At 42.3% G+C, this 19,892-nt stretch overlaps 1 protein-coding gene across 1 annotated transcript in view; it reads right to left on the minus strand.

The window, feature by feature from the left end:
• dst (dystonin) overlaps positions 1 to 19,892 on the minus strand; it is a 464,609-nt gene that overhangs the window by 22,372 nt on the left and 422,345 nt on the right. Inside the window, 8 exon segments of the mRNA XM_052024808.1 lie at positions 194 to 356; positions 1,377 to 1,537; positions 7,149 to 7,275; positions 8,244 to 8,432; positions 10,638 to 10,781; positions 13,957 to 14,085; positions 14,813 to 15,007; positions 16,336 to 16,495. Coding sequence (XP_051880768.1) covers positions 194 to 356; positions 1,377 to 1,537; positions 7,149 to 7,275; positions 8,244 to 8,432; positions 10,638 to 10,781; positions 13,957 to 14,085; positions 14,813 to 15,007; positions 16,336 to 16,495 — 1,268 coding nt within the window.

Below are 19,892 nucleotides of genomic sequence, written 5' to 3' on the forward strand. Positions count from 1 at the left end.
ATTAGAAAAATTGCAGGAGGACAGGAAATGGAACTGCTCATTTAGAAAGCTGGTACCAATAATGTGAAGCAAATGCCCTTTGTGTGCTGTACAAGAAGATATTAAGGGTGCTGTAGAATTCAAGTTGTTATACATTAGTAGATTTTTATTATGCTCTCTTTCAGCAGGTATCGGAAAGGGTTTCAAGACTCACTTGAAGAGAGAATTCCATCAATAAATTCTTGTCTTGTGATTTTCCCGTCTTGATCTTTATCAATACGCCTGAAGAAGTCCATTACTCTGGATTTTTTGTGGTTCATCCATCGCATGTACCTCTTTCGCCAAACATCAAAATCAAAATTGGCAAATTCTCTCAGCTGCAATGGAAGCAAAGTCGTCAACTCTCTGGAAGTTTCATGTTTAGAAATAACTCAGAGCAGCTACAATTTGGATAAAATTACTTTGACCACATTTAATGGATAGGTTGGAAAATTAGCTCCTTTGCTTTAAGAAAACATGGCTATAAACATCCTAGAAAGACTTGAAAAAATAACCATGGTGGTGAGATATTATCAGCACCACAATGCAAATTCCAATTGAAGCGGGTTACAAAACCATTTAGTTCTCAAAAAAATTCCTTAAATATTTACGGTACAGAAGTGTTTGAATTTATAATATATTGTTTTGAAGAAAACAGCTGGTTTGCCAAATAAAGTAAACAAGCTCAACATGGCATCTTAATTGCTCACTTATAAAAATATTAAAATATTTCACTTGCATGATTAGAGCAGATATTTGTTATGCATATTTAATCCCAGTAATTTACCAGCTTTGATCTTTGTGACTGAGAGCTCTGCATACATAAATCAATGGAACAAAAATAATTCATTGGTAAGTTATCATTCCCTGCATCTGTGCTAAATATATTTAACACTAAATGTAATGTTAATTGGAAAACAATGCATACCATCCAACAAAGTAAGCCGCACAAGATTTACATAATTTTCTTCAAAACAGAAGGGTAATAAAATAAAATCAGGGAAAAATATCCAGAAACTCCCCTTAAGGTTTGCTTCGTTCAAAACAACAAGAGTGTCATGAAATATACTTAGTAAATGAAGTCATAGGGCTTATTTGGTAAAACTCTGGAGCTCCCTTTGAGACCTACAACATTCTAACAAGAAACAAGTTCTGGAAAAACTACTTATCATCACTTAAGAAATACCCACATAGAAATGTCTGAAACTCACACTTAACAGAGTTTTTCAACAACAAAACTGAATTGGTATGTCAATGTAAAATGTTTGAAATGGCTGTGTTCCACTTGCGAGAACGCAGGCTTTAAAAGTTGACATCCTTCCATTCAATTTTTCAAGCTGTGATTTGGAAATGTTTACCTCCTCCAGCCTGTCCAGTGCATCGTTGAGCTTCCGCCGCCTGTCCAGTGCCAACAGCCACACTTGCTGCCACTTGCTAACAAGGAGGTTCGCCCGTGGATTTTTAGTTTCAATAGTCTGGGTTGCTGGCGAATACAGAGCCCGCGTTGGAAGTCGTTTCCCTATGAGAGAAGTGGCACGATTATCTAACAACAGGATGAATTCAAATTTGATCAGGCATGCTATTGCCGTTCCCAGTGGAACCTGGGTTATCCACCATTGTCACAGACTCCCCTCACAGCAAACAACAACTTGTCAGGTGCAAGCCCTATTTTAGACTGCAGGGGAGTAAAGTAACACAAGAACAACTTAGAAGCTCATCACTGCCACATTCCCAATAGGTGTAATTATACCTAATATAAAAGTAATTACTTCCCAGGGTTTTGAGAAATGTAATTTCCGCTGTTAAAGTTCTAAGCTAAGATGAAATGCACCAACATCACATAGTTCACCGAATCTAACACTAGTGTAAACTTATGTTGGCTTCACATCATTCTGATTTCAACTCTGATTTGTTACCATTCCTAATAGAATCTGGGCTGTCCACCACTTTCAGGGAGTCTTGACAGAGATCTTTGTATTTTCTTTAGCCACAGGTGAGATACAAGAGGAACGGAGAATAGCCAATGTTACTCCTTTGTTTAAGAGGAGCAATAGGGACAAACTAAGAAATTATAGGCTGATGAGCCTTCTATCAATGGTAGGGAGATTATTGGAGAAGATTCTTCAGGATAGAATTTGCTCACATCTGGAAATGCATAGACTTATTAGGGATAGTCAAAATGGGTCTGTGCAGAGGGGGTCATACCTTATAAACTTGACTGAGATTTTTTTTTTGAGTAGGTGACGAAGATGATTGATGAAGGTAGGGCTGTGGATGTTGGCTACATAGACTTTAGTAAAGCATTTGTCAAGGTCTCTAATGGTAGGTTGATCCAGAAGATTAAGGCACATGGGATCCATGGAGATTTGTAGATTGGATTCAAAATTGGCTTGGCCATAGAAGACAGAGGGTGGTAGTGGAGGGGTGTTATTCTGACTGGAAATCTGTGACCAGTGGTGTTACACTGGGATCAGTGCTGGAATCTCTTTTGTGATATAAATGACTTGGATGAAAATGTAGGTGGGCTGATTAGTAAGTTTGCACACGACACAAAAACTGGCAGAGTTGTGGGAAATGAGGAAGGTTGACAAAGTATACAGCAGAAAATATCAGCTGGAGATATGGGTGGAGAAATGGCAGATGGAGTTTAATCCAGACAAGTGTGAGGTGTTGCACTTTGGAAAGTCAAATGTAAGAGGGAAGTATACAGTAAATGGCAGGACCCTTTGGAGCACTGATGTACAGAGAGATCTTGTGGTGCAGATGCATAGCTCCCAGAAAGTGGCAATACAAGGGTGGTAAAGACAGTGCCTTCATCGGTCTGGGCGCTGAGTATAAAAGAGTCATGTTGCAACTGAATACAACTTTGGTTAGGCCACACTTGGAGGACTGTGTGCAGTTCTGGTCCCAGCATTACAGGAAGGATGTGGAGGTGTTGGAGACGGTGCAGAAGAGGTTCACCAGGATGTTGCCTGGATTAGAGGTTATTAGCTCTAAACAGAGGTTGGACAAACTAGGATTGTTTTCACTGGAGTGTAAGAGGCTGAGAGGAGTCTATAAAACTAAAGGAGGCAAAGATAGGGTAGATAGCCAAGATGGAAATGGCTAATATTAGAGAGGATAAGTTTCAGATGAGTGGGGGAAAATTTAAAGGAGATTTGCAAGGCAAGTTTTTTTTTAGGTGCCTGCAACGCATTGCCAGGGGAGGTGGTAGAAGCAGATACGATAGTGATGTTTAAGAGGCATTTAGACAGGCACATGAACAGGCAGGGAATGGAGGGATACAGACCATGTGTAGGCAGATGGGATTAGTTTAAACTGGCATCATGGTTGGCACAGACATTATGGACTGAAGGGCCTGTTCCTGTGCTGTATGTTCGATTTTCCATAGAATCCAAGACTATTGCTATATTATCTGCTAATTCAAACTTTTAAGTTCTAATTTTCATCCAGTTTCAGTACTGAATATTTAAATTTTCAGGGCAACTCACGGACATAGATAGTACACTACAGCACAGTACAGGCCCTTCGGCCCACAATGTTGTGCCCACATTTTATCCTGTTCTAAGATCTATCTAACCCTTCCCTCCCACATAGCCCCCTATTTTTCTATCAATCATTCATGTGTCTATCTAAGAGTCTCTTAAATGTCCCTAATGTATCTAGAATGTCTCCCTAATGATGGGATGTTCTAGAACTCATTGAACACAACCACTGAAAATTTCTGAGTTTGATGCAGCCATTGCCCTGAAGTTAATATGACCAGATTCCAACAATGAAACCCACTCATATAGAGGATCTGATTTGCTCCAGAGGAGTCTTGGTCCTCCAAAGGCCAAGTGCTTATCCATATGGAAGGTCACTGTCATTCCTTGTGTCAGACAGCTACAGGGAGATTCGATCTAATTTTTTCTTCTCATAACTGCACTGTTTTAGTCAGTAGAGAAGCCAACAGCAAACACCCTCAAACACCTACAACCAAATGCGCCAACATATCTAGCCACAGAAATGAATCTACTGCTCCCTTCATATTATTGGACATATCCTTGCAATGCTTATTTCAATCCCGCTGTTCTAAGACTATTGAAAGGTTCCGTAGTACGATAAGATGGACTCTTGACCTCACAATCTACCTTGTTATGATCTTGCACCTTATTGTCTATCTGCACTGCACTTTCTCTGTAGCTGTGACACTTTACTCTGCATTCTGCATTGTTTCACCCTGTACTACCTCAATGCACTGTGTAATAAATTGATCTGTACGAATGGTATGCAAGACAAGTTTTTCCACTGTACCTCAGTACAGGTGACAATAATAAACCAATACCAATTGTTTGTTTCATTGAAGCCAATGTGACAAACTGGTGATATCACTGAAAACCTCCTCAACCAATCAGAATGTGGAGCCTTACATTATTCTGTGCAGTTAAAAACTTAAGAAATGAGGTTCCATATTAGTAACAAATAATTTCCCCAGCCAAGGAGGTTAATTCGGACAGGTCTGGTCCTTGAGTTGAGGTTCTAAGTTGGAGAAAGGCCAATTTTGTGGAAATGAGAAAGGATCTAGGAAGAATGGATTGGGATAAGTTGTTTTCTGGCAAGGATGTGCTCAGTAAGTGGAAGGCCTTCAAAGGCGAAATTTTGAGAGTGCAGAGTTTGCACGTTCCTACCAGGATTAAAGGCAAAGTTAACAAGCATAGGGAACCTTGGTTTAAAGGGATATTGGCAATCTGGTTAAGAAAAAGAGAGAGGTGTATAGCAGGTATAGGCAACTAGGAACAAATGAGGTACTTGAAGAGTATAGAAAAAGTAAGAAAATACTAGAAAAGGAAATCAGGAAGGCAAAAAGACATGAGGTTGCTTTGGCAGATAATATGAAGGTAAACCCGAAGGGTTTCTTCAAGTATATTAAGAGTAAAAGGACAGTAAGGGACAAAATTGGTCCTCTAGAAGATCAGAGTGGTCATCTATGTGTGGAGCCTCGGGAGATGGGGGAGGTCTTAAACAGTTTTTTTGCATCAGTATTTACTCAGGAAACTGGCATCGTGGATATGGAAGGAAGGGAAACAAGCACTAGTGTCATGGAACATACATTAAAGAGGAGGAGGTGTTTGCTGCTTTACAGCAAATAAAGATAGATAAATCCCCCGGGCCTGATATTTCCTTGGACATTGAGAGAGACTAGTGTAGAAATTGCAGGGGCCCTGGCAGATATATTTAAAATGTCCTTAACCACGGGTGCGGTGCCAGAGGACTGGAGGGTAGCTCATGTAGTTCCGTTGTTTAAAAAAGGATCTAAAAGTAAACCAGGTAATTACAGGCCAGTAAGCCTGACATCAGTAGTGGGTAAATTATTGGAAGGTGTTCTGAGAGATCGGATTTACAAGTATTTGGACAGCCAAGGGCTGATTAAGGATAGTCAGCATAGCTTTGTGCGTGGTAGATCGTGTTTAACGAATCTTGTGGAGTTTTTCGAGGAGGTTACCAAGAAAGTAGATGAAGAAAAGGCTGTGGATGTTGTCTACGTGGACTTTAGTAAGGCCTTTGACAAGGTACCACATGGGAGGTTAGTTCAGAAGGTTCAGACACTAGATATCCATGGAAAGGTTGTAAACTAGATTTGAAATTGGCTGTGTGGGAAAAGACAGAGAGTGGTAGTGGATGATTGTTTCTCCGACTGGAGGCCTGTGACTAGTGGTGTGGCTCAGGGATCTGTGCTGGGGCCATTATTGTTCATTGTCTATATCAATGATCTAGATGATAATGTGGTAAATTGGATCAGCAAGTTTGCTGATGATACGAAGATCGGAGGTGTAGTGGACAGCGAGGAAGGCTTTCAAAGCTTGCAGAGGGATCTGGACCAAATGGAAAAATGGTCCAGAAAATGGCAGATGGAATTTAATGCGGACAAGTGTAAGGTGTTGCATTTTGGAAGGACAAATCAAGGTAGGACATACACAGTAAATGGTAGGGCACTGAGGAGTGCAGAGGAACAAAGGGATCTGGGAGTTCAGATACATAATTCCCTGAAAGTGGCGTCGCAGGTAGATAGGGTTGTAAAGAAGGCTTTTGGCATCCTTGCATTCATAAATCAAAGTATTGAGTATAGGAGTTGGGATGTTATGGTGAGGTTGTATAAGACATTGGTGAGGGCAAATTGTGTGCAGTTCTGGTCACCTAACTATAGGAAGGATATTTGTAAGATTGAAAGAGTGCAGAGGAGATTTACTAGAATGTTGCCGGGTCTTCAGGAGTTGAGTTACAGGGAAAGACTGAGCATGTTAGGACTTTATTCCTTGGAGCGCAGAAGAATGAGGGGAGATTTGATAGAGGTTTACAAAATTATGAGGGGTATAGACAGAGTTAATCCGAGTAAGCTCTTTCCACCTAGATTAGGAGAGATAAGTACGAGAGGACATGGCTTTAGAGTGAAAGGGGAAAAGTTTAGGGGGAACATTAGGGGGAACTTCTTCACTCAAAGAGTGGTGGGAGTATGGAATGGGCTGCCATCTGATGCAGTAAATGCGGGCTCACTCTTAAGAGTTTTAAGAATAAATTGGATAGATACATGGACAGGAGAGGTCTGAAGGGTTATGGACTGGGTGCAGGTAAATGGGACTAGCGGAATACCATGTCAGCACAGACTAGAAGGGCCAAATGGCCTGTTTTCTGTGCTGTAGTGTTCTATGGTTCTAATTAACACTTGCCACGTTTTTATAAAGGTACTCAGGCTGAAATAGACAATCAACTTTCTGTGACAAATTTTGTTTGCATCTAATTTGCTCCCTGTGGAATGCTGCTCACTCAGGCATACATATATTATCAATTGTTCATTATTAAATATGAATATATTAGCCCAAATATTCGTCCTGATGCAGGGCTTGACCCAAAACATTGACAATTCCTCCCCCTGCCACAGATGCTGCCCGACCCGCTGAGTTCCTCCAGCAGGTTGTTTGCTGCTCCAGATTCCAGCATCTGCAGTCTCGTGTCTCTGTATTAGAAACAACTTGCATCGGGCCCTTCACTTGAGATTCACTTCCCATTCACTTCCCGAGATGAAAATCAATGAAACTGAGCAAAGCCCATGGCATAAAATGTAATTCAGATGGAAACTGAGTATTACTGACTTGATCTTCCTTTCTCTATGACAGGAATGTGGGACGTAATCTGGGTTGGTTCTGCAGCTTTCCTCTTGTATGTCTTTGTGACTTTATCCACATCTGGTTGCTTCCTGGTCATTTCCTCCATGAAAGTCTGAAATTAAAAACATCTCACTTAACAAAACGTGGTGCTGTTATTGGCAAGAGAACTTTCCTTGCCTCCTCATATCCTGCTCTCTTCTTACAGGGATAATGTTACACCCTGTCACCATATCTCCACAGCTCATTCACACAAGTGCCTGTAAGATGATTACTGCCAGTCCTCTGATTACCAGGAGGGGAGTTTGCAATCAATCATCCCCTTCTTTCAGTGAATATTGCAACTGCATGACCACGAGGAGGTACTTTAACTGATTTTTCTCCTGCCCAAGTCAGGGTTACCACCATCCCACTCCAAACTATGCACTGACAGAGTTTTGAAACAGCGACCTTTCTGACATGCATGTCCCAATTCCACTTAACAGATATTCTAAGGTTATTCTCTGGCAAATTAAGCAAAGAATGTTACATCAGATAAGCCATTACATCAACTTTGAGAATTGAAACATGTCACATGGGCCATGGTTACCGTTAATTTCCATATACGTATGATGGAGACCATTCTGACTGGGTGCATCACCGCCTGGTATGAAGCCTCCAGTGCACAGGATCGCAAAAGGCTGCAGAGGGTTATAGACTCAGTCAACTCCATCATGGGCACAACCCTCCCCACATCGAGGACATCTTTAAGAGGTGGTGCCTCAAGAAGGCAGCATCCATCATTAAGGACCCTCACCATCCAGGACATGCCCTCTTCTCATTATTACCATCAGGGAGGAGGTACAGGAGCCTGAAGAACCACACTCAATGATTCAGCAATGGTTTCTTCCCCTCCGCCATCAGATTTCTGAATGATCCATGAACACTACCTCATTATTATTCCTTTTTTTGCACTATTTATTTATTTTTGTAACTTATCGATTTTTATGTCTTTGCACTGTAATGTTGCTGAGGAACAACAAATTTCACATCATATGTCAGTCTTAATAAGTCTGATTCTGTGCTGGTTTGGGCTGTGGTTACCTGGTGCTCAGCAATAAGTGTTTTGACTTCTTCAATCTCCTGTGGGAGTGACTCTTGGTCTCTCTGAGTGAGTATCGTCTCTGCCCACTGTAACCAAGCCAATAGGCTTTCCAACAATTCCTGATTAGCGATAACATCAGCAAGGGCTGCTTCCAGTCGCAGTTGATGCTGCTTAGACCACGCAGTTACCTGGTATTTTACATAAAAAGAAGATGTTAAAAAAAGGCTGAAGTTTGAAGCATCATTTGGAAAAGTCCGATCTTTGCTCCTTCACAGTGGCATTTTCCAGTATTAAGAATCCAAGATGGTTCGATTATTGAGGGCTTGGTACCACACACTGCACTGTGCAGCATGAGGCACACTAATCCTGTCCCTCATCAATCCAGTCATTGCGGTGTTGACTGTACCCCAGTAGACACGTCCATGTTCCCGTATGTTTAGATCACCTGGCTCTGTTCTTGCTCCTTGGATGTACTGCTTAACACAGCATCAACTACTCAGAGAGAGCACAAGAAGAAAGGCCTTCTCCAACAGCATTCACCGTACAGCCAGAGTCCGCTTGTTGGGCAAGAAGAGAAAAGCTCGACCCAAAAACAAAAATGAGTGTAACACCTTTCCTCACCTCTCAGTAGCTCGCTGAAGGGCAGAATTGGCACGTGAGGGAGAGCAGGCTGCTTGTCAACATTATACACCCACTGATAGAGTCAGAGAGTTACACAGAATGGAAACAAACCCTTTGACCCAACTCATCCATGCTGACCAAGGTGCCTAGCTGAGTTAGTCCCATTTGCCTGCATTTGGCCCATACCCATCTAAACCTTTTCTATCCATGTACCTATCCAAATGTCCTTTAAACATAATTTTACTCTACCATTTCCTCTGGCAGCTCCTTCCATACACCCACCACCCTCTGTGTGAAAAACTTTCCCCTCAGATCCCTTTTAAATAGTCCCCCTCTCACCTTAAACTTATGACCTCCAGTTTTAGAGTTCCCTACCCCTGGAGAAAGGCTGTGACTATCCACCTCATCTCTGCCCCTCTTCATTTTATAAACGTCTATAAGGTTAGCCCTCGGCCCCCTACACTCCAGGGAAACTTGGGAAGGAAACTTACACTTTGGAAGGACAAACTCCAAGGCGGAGTACAAAGTTAATGGCAGGATCCTGGGTAGTATGGAGGAGCAGAGGGATCTAGGGGTCCATATCCAGAGATCCCTGGAAGTTGCCTCACAGGTTAGATAGGGTAGTTAAGAAAGCTTATGGGATGTTAGCTTTCATAAGTCCATAAGTCGTGGGATCGAGTTTAAGAGCCGCGAGGTAATGATGCAGCTCTGCAAAACTCTGGTTAGACCACACCTAGAGTACTGTGTCCAGTTCTGGTCGCCTCATTATAGGAAGGATGTGGAAACGTTGGAAAGGGTGCAGAGGAGATTTACAAGGATGCTGCCTGGTTTAGAGAGTATGCATTATGAGGAGAGACTAAGGGAGCTAGGGCTTTACTCTTTGGAGAGAAAGAGGATGAGGGGAGACATGATAGAGGTATACAAAATATTAAGAGGAATAGACAGAGTGGACAGCCAGCGCCTCTTTCCCAGGGCACCGATGCTCAATACAAGAGGGCATGGCTTTAAAGTAATGGGTGGGAAGTTCAAGGGAGATATCAGAGGATGGTTTTTTATCCAGAGAGTGGTTGAGGCATGGAATGCGCTGCCTGGGGCGGTGGTGGAGGCAGGTACATTGGTCAAATTCAAGAGATTACTAGATAAGCATATGGAGGAATTTGAAATAGAGGGATATGTGGGAGGAAGGGGTTAGATTGTCTTAGGCGAGGTGTAAAGGTCAGCATAACATTGTGGGCCGAAGGGCCTGTATTGTGCTGTACTGTTCTATGAAAACAGTCCCGGCCTATCCAGTCTCTCTTTGTAACTCAAGCCCTCTTCTCCCAAATGGGCTGGAGTGGAGCATGAAAACTCCAAGACCAAGAGCTTCAAGCACAGACTCATCACCGCAGTATTATAAGATGATAATCTTCAGCCTCCCACTGATTGACTGCGACCATTCTCCTCTATGTAACAGTTATTAACAGTGCTGATGCTGTAGTTATCAAGGGGCATTGGGAGTGGTGATGGGAGCTGTCAGTGGGGTGGGGATTCCCCTACTGTTCATATTTCATCAGCCAATGGTGGACATCCACCCGAGGGTGTGCATACCAGTTGTGTTTTACAACAAACAACAGTTAAAGATAAATCCACAGCAAACGAATAAATGGAGTTCATATACTCCACACTTGCTTGATGACTCAAAGTGGTCAAACACTTATTTCTCTGCCATATTTTAAAAAGTAACTTGAGCAGAATGCTGCCACACTCCCACATCACGACTCCAAATCTGTTACCTCTTCAAATCGGGCTCGGATTATCGTGATCCAATGTTTGATGGTTGTGATGGAGTCTGGGTGGCAGATGGACAGGATGGACTCTCCCATGCCCACAGCCGAACTCAGCTCAGCCATCTTCTCTTCCAGTTTCTTCACAAACTCCTTAAAGAAATAAAAAGTTAAACCAGTCATCAGTGCAAGATCAAAACTCTCAAACATTATCAATAAAATGCACAAGGTGACTATTAAATGCAAGGATAAATGGAATGATTTATGCAAAAGTCTTAGCATTTAGCCCATTTCATTTACCACAGTACTGAGGGGGCACGGCACCCCCACCGCAGTACTGAGGGGGCACGGCACCCCCACCGCAGTACTGGGGGGGCACGGCACTCCCACCGCAGTACTGGGGGGGCACGGCACCCCCACCGCAGTACTGGGGGGGTGTTACCCTTCCAGGGTGCAAGGACTATTCTGAAGAGAAGGAGCAGCGGAAATCTCCTCACAGTCCTGCCCAATATTCTATTCTCAAACAATATCACCACAACAAATTAAATGTTTATCATCGCACTGGCTGCTTCATTTCCTACACTGTAATAGTGACAAGCAATTAAGTATTTAATTGGCTGCAAAGTGCTTTGGGGTTGTGAAATGCTTTATAAAAATGCCAGTTCTTCTTTCTTTCCCACAGCTAATCTGTACTAACTGGTTTCATTAAACTCTGCTCATTGTGGGCTTTAATTATCAGAAGCAGTAATACTACTCATTGCACATTAACCTGTTTCACAATCGCTCATCCCAATCAACAACATTTAGTCCAAGAACCACAAAGTAGCCATATTAGATTAAAGCAGTGAGCTGGATTTAGTTAACAGTCTAATGGTACATGGACAGACATCGCTAAGAGTGACGATAATTTGATTTGAGTTCTACGTTTCCATATTCCCTTACAACCTCGGAGGCTTTTCCGTCCGTCGAGTCCATGCCAGCTCTCTGAGCATTCCTATCCCCCCCCCCCCCCCCATTAATTTTACCTGTGATCTATTCTCCCACATTCCCATCAACTACCCCACAGATTCCACCATTCACTAGGGGCAATTTACAGTGGCCAGCTAATCTACCAATCAGCACACCTTTTGGGATGTGGGAGGAAACCAGAGCACCCAGAAGAAACCCACATAGTTGCAAGGAGAACATCCAAACTCCACACAAACAGTACAGAGGTCAGGATTGAACCTGCACTACTGGCACTGCAAGGCAGCAGCTCTACTAGCTGCACCACTGTGCCAAGTTGTGTTTGAAAGACAGAAACTAGTGACTAAGATTCTATATTTAGGCAAGGCTATCTGCAATGTAAAACACGAGAGATTGTGTATGGTAAACTGGAAAAAAATCTGCTGATGGATAAAATTACAGAAGTTCAGTGGGAGGCGATTTTAAAAAGATGCAATCCAGTTTGTATCTTAAAAAGGCAACTATTTTGTTTGCCAATAGTTAGGGGTGAGTAAAGAGGTAAGGGCAACATAAAGCTAAAAGAAAATAAATGTAGAAGAATTAAAAGAGGGAAACTGATGCTGGTGAACCAGAAAGATACAAATGGCAGTAAAAGCTGACAAAAGGCACTTGCAGGGGATAACGAAAATCAATGCTGTCAACTCCTGAAGTTGTATTCTCAAGAGGGTGGTTACATTGTAAACTGAATGATGGTATTAGGGCTGGATCATACAACCCAGCCCCAGCACTAAGGCTGCCCTGACCCCATGTCTCCTAAGCCTAAACATCCTTCAACACTGGCACCTGTGCTGTTGATTGCCCCCAGTGTCAGGATTCCTTGCTCTTCATAGAATCAGGGTGGTGAGAATGTTTACCTTTACTCAAGCAAACAAAGGGTCTGGAGTTTCACATCTCATCTGAAGGAAGGCACCTCCAACAATGAACACTACTGCAGTAAAGTACGTTCTCACAGGGTTTGAGCCCACAATCTGCTGACTTAGAGGCAAGTGTACAAACAACGAACAAACCAGGTAACTAATTAACAAGCAGTTTGGTGTCTCAACAGTCACCATCTCTGGAAAATTAACTTATGCAATGACTCAGCTGATATTTAAAATGAGTATTTACATCCATCATGCTTTATGGTGAAAATGAACAGGGTAGGATCTCATCAGAATTCCATGTATATCACAGACTAAGGTTCACTCATAAACTGTCAATATCTTACAGAATAAAGCACTAAATCACATCGCCCCTTCCCCCCTATGAAACCTCTACACTTGATGTGCATTGGAATTTCAGATAAACATTTGCTTGACATTTTCAGAATCAGCGCTTTGAGAAAATCTGCTTTATTTTTTGTTCAAACGTGAATGGCTCTTCCCAAACCCAACTCTGGCTGGATATGTGGACCATCTCCTCTCAGATGCCTCTTCATTAAGTGGCTCTCGCTTGGGTTCCCCTTCACACTGCAGGTTTCCATCTGCTTCCTCTTCACTGAATGGTCTCCCCCTCAATCGATGAGTCCCAAGTTTCTGCGAGCACTGACCATTTACAAGAGTGACCACATACAAAGGACGTCTCAATCAAGAATGGGTACATGAGCCACAATATGACTGCAGGATACGTGGGAAGAAAACTAAGATGAGGACGGAAACATAGTGCATTTCTACTAATAGTCTGTCCATCGCTGCAAGATTGTGACATACTTGATTGTACTGAAGAAAGCCATAGCCCCGGACACAAAGTTAGATTTCCAATATTCTGTGCCAGTGTACCATTCATCATCCCCACTGTGCAGATGTGGATGCAACTGGAGGCACATCTCCTCATTAGTTCTTCAGTACCCATGAAACATCCTGAAGGCATTGCTTTCATTGAGTTAGAAGGAGATTTTATCCCCATTTGTAGGCTACAGGCATTGCTGCCAAGTTCAGACTGATTACCCATTCTTAATTTTCCCAGTAACATTACTTGGTCATTTGGATGCATGTCAAGCATTTTGCTGTGGGTCTTTAGTCACTTATAGACCAGGCCAGGCAGCAGATTTCCTTCCCTTCCTTCATGGACCAATGGGTTTTACAACCATTTGGTAGTTTCACCTTCACTATTACTAAACCCAGCTTTGTACTTCTGACTTATTTAATTGACTCCCCAGTTACTATGGCAGGATCTGAAATGATCGCTAGTCCTGGGTTATTATTACAACAAATTAACCACAATGCCATCAGTTTCATTGGTAGAAGGGGCTTCAGTGTTGCTTACAAACTCTTTTACTGCAAAACTTATCCCCATGTTCCACAAACCCCTTTTAAAAATATTATTTTTTCATGCTCTTTCCAACCTTGTGTTGATCAATGAGCGCATGGAGAGCATCACTGTCATCTGGAAGAACGCCATGGAAACGAAGGGTCTGCTCAGCTTCAGCCAGCCACTCCAGCAGCACGTGCACAGCAGAGTGGAATTCCTCTGCCTGTAAACGCAACATCCATCTGTCACAACACTTGCAACCTGCCAGCCAGCAGTCCACATGTATTTTTAAGTTACTTTAATTTTGACTGAAAACATAGAACATTACAGCACAGTACAGGCCCTTCAGGAGACGAGGAGAGAATAAAAGGCTTTGAATTTCAAGAAGATTGGCAAGCTTGCTTCAAGATGGAAGCAGAAGGTTGTCCGGGGGCCCAAATGATTAAGTGCACCACTGAGGACAAGGGTCAGCCGTGCCAGCTGAGGAAGGGAAGATGTCTCGTTCTTCATCCGGGGTAGTTAGGTTTAACGTATGGTCTCTGCGCTGGACAGGAAATGGAACCGAGCAAATGAAATGCTAAATACGTGCAAGGGTTTTAGGAAAGGATTGGGAGCAGAACTATTTGGAGAGCTCTTTCAAGGATGAAATGGGCCAAATGGCCTCCTCCAGCACTATAAAGATTCAGATTCCACTGTAAATGTCTGGTGGCCCCAGACAGTAGATTTGGACGAGGACAAGAGGCTCAGCTGCAGTGCTCCCTGTGGGGATAACAACACTCATTTTCAAACATGCTGTCAGTGACCATCTGAATGAGATGGAAGACTGACAGATATTTATGCAATCGTGAAATATCAACGGTCTTAACAGGAGAGAAAAAAAAACTTATGTAAACACCACTTTATTGCACCAGGATAATAAGGTAATATTTTGGTGCTGAAGTCTGTTTTACCTGGTTGAGGGCTTGCTCCAGTCTAGCTTGTTTGGAAACAGAGAGAGCACACACCGTCTCCCAGCGCGTACTAAGTTCCTGCATCTGCACTTTGACCCAGGATGAATCATCGCGGCTGGCCTCAACCAGCTCGCGGGCTGAGCGTTTGAGAGCCTGGACACCACTTGTCCGTTTGCCCAGCTCCTTCTGGAAGACCTGCACAAGAAGCAAACACCCATCACATATTCAGAACAGTGCTACAACATGGAACACATGAACTGAACAATAAAAGACAGTAAATAAATCCTGCTGCAATTGGCTGAATAAGTGGGGCCACACGTCCAATGTGCCAACTACACTAAAGCCTTTGCTCGATTTATGAAAGGGTTGTGTTCCTGGAAAATGTTTCGTTCAGCAAAAGCTTGCAAATCGAAAAGGCTGGGCAAAATTCATTCTGGGGGCATCGATCCAAGGTATTCCCATACCTGGAGAGTGGCATGATATTCTTTATAGTGAAGAACAGCTTTGTAAATTGAAGTCACATCCCACAAAAAGTTAATGGTGTCATGTAAATAATTGAGGATCACCATTAAGAGTATATTTGAAATGTGGATACATAGAAATTATAGCAAAGAAACAGGCCATTTGGCCCAACTAATCTCTGCTGGTTTATCCTCCACTCCACTAATGCCTTCCTACTTCATCCATTTTTATCAGAATAATTTTCCATCTTTTTTTAATACTTCCTTAAATTCCTCAGTATCAAACCTTATTTATTAACATTCAGAACATTCTACCACTGAATGAACAATATAAATAGATGCTGTGGTAATGAAAGGGGTTCACAAGTTTTAGATGGCAGATGAGCTGTGCCTATGACAACTCCAAGCTGCACAAAAATTAACAGGACCTTCCTCCCCTTCCCTTCCATTGACAGCCATCAACTCTCCACCCCCAACTCTCACCTAACCTCAGAGACTCCAAAAAGCATTGGCTTATTTAATTGGAAGTTATAGGAAAGGGAGATTTTCGCCTCATAATCATGCCAGGTGCAGGTGGAAGAAATATTACTCTTGCTCAAAATTGAATCAGCTGCCGCACTAAATTCTAATAAATAGTGATACTCATTTTCTGTCCTCCGATGCTGTTTTTCTTTTGAGCTAGGATACCCAGAAGTTCATGACTAATTTCTTTAGTATCAATATAGGATTAAATGCCCTCTTAGGGGATATCATCTTTTAAAGTACCCCATGATGCATATCTATTGGTTAATTTAACACACTTGTCAAATCCAAGAGATTTCTTTAAAAAAAAGGCTTTGGACCAGGAAATTAATTACAGTTTTGGAGAGAGAAATCTCTACAATGCAAGGACCAAATAAACTTGTTGAATAAAGGCCAGTTAAGTCACTCAAGAGGAGATCTAGGCTTTGTGCTTTATTAGGATATTAATTCAGATGATGGACACAGTGAGGTTTGGGGTTTGAAAAGGGGGTGGGAACAGAGACGAAGAGGGCCAGCTTCGCTTCACGTAGATGACAATACCTTGTGAGCGTCGATCAGGTTCATGACGAGGTCAACGTCTCCATGCACTGGCTGATCTTCAGCCAGCATGGGCTCGATCTTATAAAGCCAATCAATCAGAGCTTGCAAGGCATCCGTAAACTGACCCGAAAAGAGCAGAGCTTCTTCCAATTTGTTCTGTCTGAAATGGAAACAGAAAGTTTGTACTTAACCTCAGCCAACTGCAGTCACAACTGAACATTCTCCAAGCTAAACGCAAGGTCGGCCTGCCACCACTGAAGGCTGGGAAGGCGCAATTTGTCTTTAAAATCTTTTCACTCATAAGAACAAACTTGTGGCTCCCGTTGAGGAGTGCATATTAAGAATAGAGGGGGACTGGACTCAGGGTCATGTGGATACTCGCTACTGAAACTCAAACCAGGTTGGGACAGCTGGGAGTTTCCTGCTCACACACTGAACTGAATCGAACAGTTGTCAGGCAGAACTTCCAGCATCGCTGGGGCAGAATAGTCAATCTCAAGTTGACTGCCTATTATATGCCTGACAATGCGAAGGGAAATAGGGAAGAACAATATAGTCAGCAGCCAATCTCTTATAGCCTATGACACAACCCAGAAAAGTTGCAAATTATTCTTGCTACATTTGGGAGAGGAGGGAGATAATTATGAGGAAATATTCAGTTGATATCATGAGCTGTAAAGAATGTAATCACAACAATCCTATGAATGCTGGCAACTTCTACATTCCGTGTTTAATTTCTGCACACAGAGTTTGTTGTCAACTCCAGGGTCAAAATCTCAAGTACTAGAGGGCATAGCTTTAAAGTGAGAGGGGGAGATTTATGAGGCAGTTTTTAAAAAAAAAATACACAGAGAGTGGCAGATGCCTGAAACGCACTGCCAGAGGAAGTGGTGGAAGCAGATATGATAGCAATGTTTAAGAGGCATTTAGACAGGCACATGAACAGGCAGGAAATGGAGGGATTTAGACCAATGCAGAGATTTAGACCAATGCAGGCAAATGAGAGTAGTTTAAATTGGCATCATGTTTGGTACTGGCACTGTGGGTTGAAGGACCTGTTCCTGTGCTGTATGGCTCTGTTCTATCCATACATGACTGGTGCTTCCTTTGCTGGTAATAATTTAAATGTATATCTTTGATATTTGTTATTAAACAAAAAGCATCTATTTGATAACCAAGATTTCATAAATTCTTAGGATAACATGGCAGAGAAGCTGGTCATTCCATCTTTCAGTTGATAATAAATTAGCCCTACTGCTTCCATAACCCACATTTCTTTTTTGTACTTTTAGCGTTTGCCCAAATCTGTTTCAACGATTATTGAATCATTGGCCCACCACCATATCAACCAGTTCAGTCCAAATACTAACCACTTGTTCCAAAGTAAACATTTTCCTAAAGTTGCCTCACCTTCTTTCTGTTCAAACTCAACAGACAACTGGAACACACCCTAATATTAAGCATCATTATGATATTCCATGTCTGTTTTCTACAGACCACATTATTAATAAAGACCTTTGCCTCAGTGTCTGACAGCTAGTCACTGTGAATTGTTACAGAAAGCTTCAAGTAGTTATTCTACATTATAAGTGAATAATATGTTATTGTTCTTAAACAAGAGGATGCCCTTAATTGCTAACATTTTAGCAAGTGAAAGAAATAATAATTCCACTTGCATCTTCAAAATTAGCCAGGGAAATGCATTATACAATCCAGAACAACCATTAGAAACTGACACGCAGCGCTCCATTCATTACCATTCTGAAGTGATCAGCCTGTAATTCTTGCCAGTCTGACCTTTCACTCTGAACACTTAGTGGTCACAGACAGGCTTTGTTTAAAACTTCTGTCATCTTTCAAGCTCTAACCATTTTGCACATGTGCCAATGTGATACCAAGTGGTGCACTAAAGGACAACTATCCATTTAACTAATTACACTATGGAGGCTACTGTCTGTTCAACCAATCCTACCTCAGAAGCAGGACAACAGAGGTCTTAAATCAATTCTGCACAATTAATGATAATTTGCATATTTGCTCCAACCAATTATATTCTACCAAAATGGCCTGTGCAGTGCAGCCAGATAATAGTCCCTACTGTACCCTGAAATACAAAGTATCACATAAACTACCCCCAAAATATTAGAAACACAATTCACAAGTCCATCCACAAATTTCCTCATTCACATTTTCTATTCCTTTGTAACTTCCACTCTCCATGATACAAGGTTAACAGTATTGAATCCTTAAATGCTCCTCCCCACTATCAGATGTCACAACATCCATTCTGTACTGGGGGCTGACATCCTAGAGTTCAGTGTGAGTAGCAGAGACACAACAGACAAGAGACACTAAATGGCCAATGACAACATCCTTTCCCATGGACGCAAGTGCTGGTAGATAGGGTTAGTATAGAAAGGTACGATGGTTGGCATGGGCATGGAGGGCCAAAGGGCCTGTTTCTGTGCTTATTACTCTATAACTATGACCTGCCACTGCTGGCTGGAGCAACTTGCCCTCACTACCCCAACCCTTCTGCATTCCTCTGCCAGCACTGTCTTTACAGGGGCTGAGGGCAGGGGTGGGTGGGGAAGTGTCTGACCTCCATCACTGAGCTCGTCTTAGACCTGTACTTATCACTACCCACTCAAGCACAGAGCAAATCACCTCAGCAGCCAGGAGGAAGGAAAGTCAGTGAAAGACAGAAGAGAAGCAAGGAAAGCAAGGAAGAAGGAATGAACGAGAGATAGAAAAGGAAAAACAAGCAGACAGGAACTTAAAGAGAAATAGTGCAGGAGACTAGCAGAGAAACACCTACAAGAGTAGAGATGATCCATGAATGTTGAAGGTTTTATTTTTAAGTTACAGTGAACAGTGCGACATTAGCAGATATTCTGTGGTGACAATGCTAGTTAGTGGATTCTGGAGAGAGAATTGGAGAAGATAGATGAAGCAGAATGTGGTGCACTCCTCAGTAAAAGGCCAGCTTCAGCAGGCCAAAGACTGAGGTGAGAATTAAGCTGCCCTCCACTAGAACAAAAATAGTAGGCTATTCGGCCCCTTGTGCCCACTCTGCTGTTTAAAAAGATCACGGCTGATCTTTTACCTCAGTGCCACTTCTCTGCACTGCACCCACATCCCTCAACTTCCTTAATATCAAAAACTCTATTGATCTCCATCTTGAACATACTCACAAACTGAGCCTCTACAACCCTATTGGATAGAGAACTTCAAATATTCACTGTCCTCTGGGTCATGAAATTTTGTCACATCTCGGTTCTGAGCGCTGACTGTTTACTTTCAGACTGACTTTTGGTTCTAGACATCCAAGTCCAGGTGACATCATTACTACATCCTCCTGCCAAAAACTGGAAGAAGTTTGTATTCTTCCAGGTGATCACATCTCATTCTTCTAAGCTCTACAGAGCATAAGCCTAGTTTGCTTAATCTTTCCTCAGAGGACAACTCTCTCATCTCAGGAAACAAACCTTTGTTACACCCCCTCTAACCTATGTATATCCTCCTTTAAGCAGGGTAAACAAACCTGTATACAATAT

The sequence above is a fragment of the Pristis pectinata genome, chromosome 10 (assembly GCF_009764475.1).
Source record: "Pristis pectinata isolate sPriPec2 chromosome 10, sPriPec2.1.pri, whole genome shotgun sequence".
Classification (NCBI taxonomy): Eukaryota; Metazoa; Chordata; class Chondrichthyes; order Rhinopristiformes; family Pristidae; genus Pristis; species Pristis pectinata.